The sequence below is a fragment of the Monomorium pharaonis genome, chromosome 2 (assembly GCF_013373865.1).
Source record: "Monomorium pharaonis isolate MP-MQ-018 chromosome 2, ASM1337386v2, whole genome shotgun sequence".
Taxonomy (NCBI): domain Eukaryota; kingdom Metazoa; phylum Arthropoda; class Insecta; order Hymenoptera; family Formicidae; genus Monomorium; species Monomorium pharaonis.
The window spans coordinates 11,954,767-11,963,517 of NC_050468.1; the positions used below are offsets into that span (position 1 = coordinate 11,954,767).

Below are 8,751 nucleotides of genomic sequence, written 5' to 3' on the forward strand. Positions count from 1 at the left end.
ATTATTACTATAATATTAGTAATAATAACTTTAATTTATATTGTTGAATAACTATAAAATATAGTTGAGGTGCCAGTGGACCATAAATTTATAGTTGATTTAAATTATATTATAGTTCTCATAACCATAATATTAGTTTATGTAACTTATGATATGGTTGCTATAAATTAAAATTAAAATTTTTATACACTTTTATAAAAATTTATACACTAGTTGTAGCATAAAATGACCATTATAAGCATTTACCATAAATATATAGTTATTATTACCAATATTACAGTAATAATTACTATAAAAATGATATTTCTAACTATAATTATTTTACTATGCAATTATAGTCGTAAATATCATATATTTTTCTCTCAGTGTAATACTGTGTGCATTCATATTCGTGAGGCAAAAATACTTTTTTTATTGAATTTCGAAGGAGGCACAAATCTATATCGAATGTTGGCAGGGAACTTTTTAGATCGCAACTCTTTTGGATAATTACATTTCTGGATAGTCTGTTGAAGTAAAGTCCTTTCACACAGTACTCCAAAGTTTTCTCGCCGTTTGAACACAAATAAAAGATCAAACAATTGGTTTCATGTTGAAATCTTCTGCTCTGTAGAGCGTATGTAATATTATAATTATTAATTTGAACGTCAGATGTTAGAATGTCGAAGGTTGGAATCGGCCAAATACATTTTACTACTCCGGCCCAATCGCAAAACTCTCTTGCGTAATCGAAATGCTTGTTGACTGGTCATATTTACGAGGGTAGTCCCAAAAGTATCCGACTTAACGTATAAATGGCATTTGTTTAAAAAAAATTACTGTGGTAAAAAGTATCAACTTTATAAAGCTTAAGTGTGAAGTTTGAAGACGCTACGTTATTTAATATTTGTTTGGCAGCCATCAATAGTAAACTCTCTCAGTAAATTTGGAAACAAGGAAAAAATTGATCATCGTGATACAATACTTCAATTTAAAAGGTCTCAGTTCAACCAATATCAAAACCGAACTAGATTATACTCTGGAGGATTCTGCTCCTTTGTTTACAACAGTAAAATATTGGGTGGCAGAGTTTAAACGAGGCCTTGCGAGCTGCCAAGACAAACATCACAGTGGTTGACTAAATGAGGTGACCACGCCAGAAATGGTGAAGAAAATTCATAAAATGGTATTGGATGGCCGTCGACTGAAAGTGCGTGAGCTAGCAGACACCGTAGGCATTTCAAAAAGTGCTATACATCGCATATTGACTGAAAATTTGGAGATGAGAAAGCTGTGCGCAAGATGGGTGCTGCATTTGCTCACATCGCGGTGGCCAAAATTAATGAGTTAAAGTTTGAATTGCTTTCTCACACATTCTATTTACCAGATTTAGCCTTCTCGGATTATTTTCTCTCTTCAAACTTGAAAAAATGGCTGGGTGGTAAAACATTTGCCAACAATAAAAAGGTAGAATCTGCGGTTGATGGCTATTTTGAGGAGTTCGACGGTTTTTACTATAAACAGAGCAGCTATTGAATCGAAGCTATTGAACATTGCTGGGAAAAGTGTATTGAGTTAAAAGGAGACTATATTGAGAAATAAAGATATTTTTTCCAAATTTTTTTTTTGTTAGGTCTGGTATTTCTGAGACTACCTCGTATAATATCTTATTACTGTCTACATATTTGCGATATTAATTACGTAGATTTGGGTAAGACATAAGCACTATCTGTGTTTACTCTGTTGAACCCTTTGAAGGATAATTTTCATGAGATTTGTTGAGCTCTTGTGTTGTTGGAGAAACTTCTGTTGTTGTTGTAGTATTCGTTGTTGTGGATTCTGTTGTAGATATTGTAGGTTTTGTAGGAATTGTAGGTATTGTAGATTTTGTAGGTATTGTAGATTTTGTAGGTTTTGTACGTATTGTAGGTATCGTAGGTTTTTTAGGTTTTGTAGGTTTCGTACGTATTGTAGGTTTTGTACGTTTTGTAGATTTCGTAGATTTTGTGGGCTTTGTAGGTTTTTTAGGTCTTGTAGGTCTTTTATGTATTGTAATTATTGTAGATACTGTAGATACTGGTGATGCAGTCCCTTTGCCACCACAGTCTGTATTCTCCGGGTAATCACATTCTTCGACCACTGGATTAAAAAATAAATGGGTTTCACATTTTATTGGCTCTGTATCTTTTATACCATTAACACACCAATAATAGTAATTGCACCAAATCTCATGGGAAACCTTGTAAATTTTGCTCTTTGGTACGCAAACCCAGTCAGATGGCTCTACTGATTTTGTCGGCATTGAAGAGAACGATGTTGAAGTCAACGGCGGATTTGGTGACGTTGTAATTAATGAGCGGATAGTTGGTGACACAATATCCATAGCCGATGGAATGATAACGCTGCATTTTACATTTTCCGGATAATCGCATACACGAAGAATTGCATTGAATAATAAATTGCGATTGCATTTTTGAGAGGTGGGATTTACTTTACCATTAAAACATGAATAGTAATGATCGCACATAGTCTTGTGGGGAAGCAGATGCATTTTGCCATCTGACATGCAAGAATTCAATAAGGGAGTTGTCGGAGTAATTGATGAAGAGGTCGTTGATGTCAGAGTACTCGGTGACGGGGTTGTTGAAATACTCGGTAATAGAGTTGATGACGTCGGAGTACTTGGACACAGGGTTGTAGAAGAAGTCGTTGATGGGGTTGTTACCGTCGGAATACTAGACGTTGGAGTCGATGAGGATACCTGGCAACCGGCTTGCCACGGCCAATCACATACAAAAAGTTTAGGATTAAAGTGTAATCTGTTGCCATTCTTATCCATGATAGGACACTGTAGTGGATCCCCTTTCTCTCCCATACGACAATTATAGAATTTCGTGCAGTCACTTTCATGAGGTATAAAAATTGTTTTGTTCCTTAGATTCTCCTTGGGACATTTTGTTTGAAAATCAGCCATTGGTGCTTCGTTAAGAGCAGCAGTACTCATCGTGGCTATATATAAAATAGCCACTAAGTAAATCCCTAAAAGTTATAATAATACACAGGCAATGTCAGTTGTTTTTTAAAAATTGAATGTGATAAATGAATTTAAAAAATAATATTTTGTTCTTTAAAGCATATAGCCGAGTGAAAATATTCCCTGCTTTGAACGATGGCAAAATACATAAATTGTCTCTTCTTTTACTCACAGAATAAAAATTTTTATTTATATATTAATTTTTTATTTAAATGTAATAACTTGTAAAAATAAAGTTAAAAATATAAATTTTTTATTGTATGGATAGAGAGATGGAGAAAGAAAGGTTAAAATCTATGTTCAAAATATTTTTGTTATAATACATGTGTGTCGAAGTAGTTTTTTTCATATTACTTCTGTGTGCGTATAGTCGCCGATTTCAACAGTTTAACATTATTACATAATTCTTATTCTCTAATAAATAACATAAACTGTGATGAAAACATTCCAGCATAACTTTTTCAGTACGCTACATTTCACTCATATGCGCCACATCTCGCAACACGTAACTTTCGCAAAATTAACCAACTTTTTTTTGTTTTCGCGAATTTAATCTTGTTTAATCTGTCAATTTGCGAGATTCGAAACTTTTAACCCTTTAACCCTTTAACTCTCAAATTATTCTTGTTTATCAATTTCGATACAACTCTGTATCGAGGGATTTTTTGGATCGCTTATAAAAAAAGTGTGCACCTGCATATTGCAATTATATTTTTTTTATAAGCAATTTTTGTATTTTTATATACCAATTGATTCTTCTGATCATGTGTATAAAAGTACACATAGCACGGAATATTACGGTAATATCACAGAAATATTGTTTTTCTATTACAATATTACAATGAAATATAGTATAAATATTGCAGAAATATTACCAAAATATTACTACAGTATTAAAATGTCCGCCGAAATGGATCACAGTAATATAATGATATATTACGAATGTATTACTGTAATATTTACGTAGTATTTTTGTAATATTATTTTTCTATTTTTTATTTTTTTATATTGTTTTCTATATTTATAATTAAAAAAAATATTTATAAATTATAAAATAATACATATTTGTTAAATAATAAAGTAATATCGTCTTAATGTTAATGATTACGTTTACACATTATTCTTAATTGGATTTAGTAATATCGGTTGTTAGCCTGGCCAATCACAGCCATTTCATTTTATTGAAAAATGTAATTTGAAATCTAAGCACTATCATTGTCGTTAAACTTGATTAAGGCCGGTATTTATAGTCGAATCTTATATTTAAGATTATCTTAAGTACTGTTAAGAATGCCATCAGCCAATCACAGATCAGCCAATCACCGTATTAGCATCTTAAGTTGCTTGAGACAATCTTTAAATAAAATTCAACTATGAATACCAGCCAAAGGTAACGTGTAAACGTACTTATTAATGACATTTTAACATTAGGTTGAGTTTAAAAATAGCTGGAGTAAGCTTTAAGCCGTAAGCATTTAATCAATTACAATCAATTATTTTTCTCATTTTTGTCTGTGATTTATCAATTTCTTACGGCTTAAAGCGTACTAACACTTATTATAAACCCTTACTTAATTTAATGTAAGTGATATCAATTCTAACGTATTGTTATTTAAAATGTAATATCGCTACAATTTAATATTTTAATGTTATTTATAAACGTGTAATATGTCAATAATATTTCTGTAATATTTTACTGTAATATGTAAAATTGTTGATGTATTGCAATTTTGGTGCGATATTACTATATTCCGTGCTATGTAGAGTATTAAGGTAAAATAATCGAAATCGAAATGTCTACAATATAATTTGAACTTTTGTGTCAAAATATTGAAATTTTTAAGCTTTATCATTTGAAAATAACTTAATTATAGTGTTTTGGAAAGCTCTCAAGATAAACTATAAGAATAAGTAATAAAAAAATAGAAAGTGCAATTTAAAAAATTCAAGATGACCTTGGTCTAATAAATTCAGTAAAAAGACCTATTTAAACCTTACAACTTTTGTCTGAAACATTTTTTCATAAAATTTATATTTTCCGAGAAAAACAAGTGGTCCGGGACTTTTCAAATACATTGTATATGTCACCATATTGAATTAATCATTTTGAATGACAGTTTATTGTGGATATTTATACTACGCTGGAAATAATCAATCGAATAGTAACTCCGCAAAGACAATTAAATCACCTATTTTAAAATTATCACATAAGACATTCGAAAATATGTTACAGTGTAACGTCGAACAAAATGGCCCAACGCAACAAAATGGCGGACCTAAAATATTTATATATAAACATAGAAACCCTTAGAAATTAGTTATTTTCGTACCATGGGCATAAAGTTGTACGCCCGCAGTGCGAACATTATTTTTTATTATAGTAGGTGTAAAGTATGCCACTAATTTAGACCACTAATTGAAATTATATCACTGTCAGCATGTGTTTGAATGGATAGAAGGAGGAAAGCGGTGAAGATGATGAAGGAGGGAGAGGGTCCAGGGAAGCAGTCCCTGGTGGGGTGCAGGGGGCAAAGCTCCCGCCGGGGGTTTGGAGGGGCGGAGCCCCGCCAACCAAAAAAATAATTTATACAATAATCAAAAAAGAGAATAAATAATTAAATAAAATAAACTTTGATAAATATAAATAAATGAGAATATAGATAATTAAGTCAAAATAAATATAACTTTACTTGCGTAAATAAATTTAAAAGAAAAAACATTTTTTCATTACATTTCTTTCAATAGCAAAAATTATATATTTTTTTAACTTACATTGTATTTATAACTTTTATTCCAATAACGAAAATTACACGTTATTAATAAAAAATAACTAGTATTTGGCTGAATTTTATGTTACCTTAAATTTATATAAAGAGTAATTGATTTATATAAAGATTAACCAATTGCTGCTTGTGGTCAAGTATGGTCGTATCAGCATTGCTAACATTTAGTTTTATTTGTTTTGCTGGAACATCGTTAAAATCATTGTCTTTTTGAACTGTGTTTGCAATACAATTCTCAATTTTTCTTTATTTTTTTCAATAGAACAATCTATGTAACTCTCAGCGACCGTCGTAGATTTCCAGCCATCGTGTTTTAGATCCGTAATTTATTTTGTAGTAGTTACAAGATGGTGTAATTGCGTGAAATCCTTATGCCTAGTAGGCGTGAAATTTTACTTTACGCCTACTATGACGAAAAATGTTTTTGTGTATAATTTTTACATTTTGAGATTCCATTTATATAAATACTTTAAATCCACTATTTTGCATTTTATCAAATTAGTAATCAGCAACCCCAAAAGCTCTTAAAAGAATGTTTTTGTGTAAAATTTGTACATTTTGATTCTGCGTTTATATGAATGTTTTAGGTCCGTCATTTTAAATCTGCCATTTAAAATTTTACATTTTCGACATCAGATTTGAAATCAGCAATTCTTAAAACCCTTGTATGCAAATTTTGACGTTAATTGCATAAAAATTGTACAATTTATCGGCGTTTATGGTTGGAACCCTAAAAGGACACCCCAACGCCGTCAAGCAAGGGTTAAAAAAATTATCTTTTTTCTTTTATTTATATTCAAAATTTATTAAAAATAAAACATTGAATAAACAATTTTGAACAAAATAATGTTGACAGATATTTTGTGAATTTTTTCAGATCCTTTTCTTTACTTTAAAATTAAAAAAATGACACCTGGGACTCTATTCTGTATTGGCTACTGATAATTATCGGTATCGTTGCGCAGGCTTTTTAATTATAAAATATCTGCGCAACGACACCAATAGTTGTCGGTAAGTGGTCGGTAAGTACGGAATAGCACCCCTGGCATGACAGACTCATAATTACAATTAAAAGATAGCAACAACAATACGGTCAAAAGATTAAATATAAATTATAAATTATAGAATTATACTAACATAAAGACTATCATAAGAAAGATATTTATTAAGAACAATTACTAAATTATAAGCTAAATAAAACAACATACACAACAAATTATAATTTTCAAATTGGATTACATAACTTGACAAATTATATAAAAAATATATACAAATTAGTATTTAAATATTTAAACAAGAGATATTGTTAAGAAACGATAGAAATTGATAATGATAGTATCTCAAATGTATAGATTCAATTTTATCAAATTTTATCTAATTTCTAAAGAGATAATTTTACGATAACGATAAAATTATATAAAATTTTATGAAATTTAAATAAGTTTTTGTATTATTTTCTATTATTGTTTTTAAACAGAGGTATCTCATAAAAAATAAGTATAAAAAAGTTTTAAAATTATAAAAACCTTTTATAAAAAGTATAAAAGAAGTTTTAAAATTAAAGAATGCAAATAAAAAATATGTTGTAATAAATTCTTTTCTGTATTTATAAAATTTTTAATTTTCAAGTCACTTTTGTATAATTTTTTTAAACGCTGCAACGTTTTACTGTAAAAAAATATTGAAAAGATATTAAGTTTTAGTTTTAGATAATTTACAAATAAAATATTTTGAAAATAAAATTTAAAAGGATGACTAATTTTTAAAGTTTTATCTTTTTTTGCATTTTTTAAACTTCTATACTATTTCTTTTTAACAAAATATTTAACTTTCCGTAATATGTGAGAGAATCGCAAGTGTTTCCAAACTTATTAACAATAATGTATAAAATGATACAAAACTGTTTCACAAAAATCCTAATAGTAATATATGCAATTTTTTAATAAAACCCAATGTTCCTTTTAAATACGTATATAATATCTCTAAATGTCAAGTCGGAAAAAATATATATATCCTCGAAACATAACTGTTGTACAACTTTTATGACAAAAATCATTTTAAGTTTACAAAAATATTTACATTATTATTTTACACTTTTTTTTGTCGATTTACACAGAATCAAACGTAATTATTTGCATTGCGCAAAATTTTCTCTCTTTATTCATGTGCCTTGCAAATTATTACTCTGTATGTTCATCACTCAACAACTATATCCATATTGTTTCCATTGCATTATCACTTTATTGGAATTCCATCAATCGCGCGAGCACTCACCTTTCATCGCGAAGAACTCATTCGCTAAAGTTGAAGACCAATATCTATTTCTTCGCTTATTAAGTTGCTAACTGACGAATTCATCATTGTAAAATGATTTTTATATAAGCGCATGAGGCTTATCGCGTAGTACGCGCTTATCACATCTAACATTTGACAAAACCTTTCTTGTCAAAAACCAATCTTCTTAGAAAAGCCGTGCAAAAATATTCACATACATTATGTAATATAAATTAACAAATATGCATTGTAACCACCGATGTGCATGCAAAGAAATTTTATTTAAAAACATTTGCTTATAATAATACAAATTAAAGTGTAATAATCTTGAAATAATTAAAAATATTATATTCATATTTATAGAACATTCAAAGTACATTCTAAGAACGACTTTAGAAAGTTTACGAAAGTTTATTAGGATTTAGTAATAAGAGTACTTAATTAAATAATTAAATTATTCTTGAGAAAATATTGAAATGATATTAAAACCATATGTAATATGTTTACCGATATAATTAACATACAACTCGTTTTTAGTTTTATTAAATTTTCTTAAGCCAGTTTTATTTTAATGAGATTTTAACTTCGGGTTTAGTTGCAAAGAATTACAAAAATTAAAAGGGTGAGATAAATGATAGCTTTTGGCATTTACCAAAAATCATGAATTTTAGAAAACTGTGC

General features: G+C 29.1%; 1 protein-coding gene across 1 annotated transcript; it reads right to left on the reverse strand.

The window, feature by feature from the left end:
* Positions 1-1,608: 1,608 nt before the first annotated feature.
* On the reverse strand, positions 1,609-8,337 carry LOC105831538 (cell wall protein DAN4). Its single transcript, XM_012671735.3, has 2 exons — positions 8,071-8,337; positions 1,609-3,018 (listed from the first exon to the last, which is right to left on the reverse strand). Exons 1-2 carry the CDS (start codon positions 8,075-8,077, stop codon positions 1,715-1,717), a joined length of 1,311 nt encoding a protein of 436 aa, XP_012527189.3. The 5' UTR covers positions 8,078-8,337; the 3' UTR covers positions 1,609-1,714.
* Between the last annotated feature and the right edge of the window lie 414 nt (positions 8,338-8,751).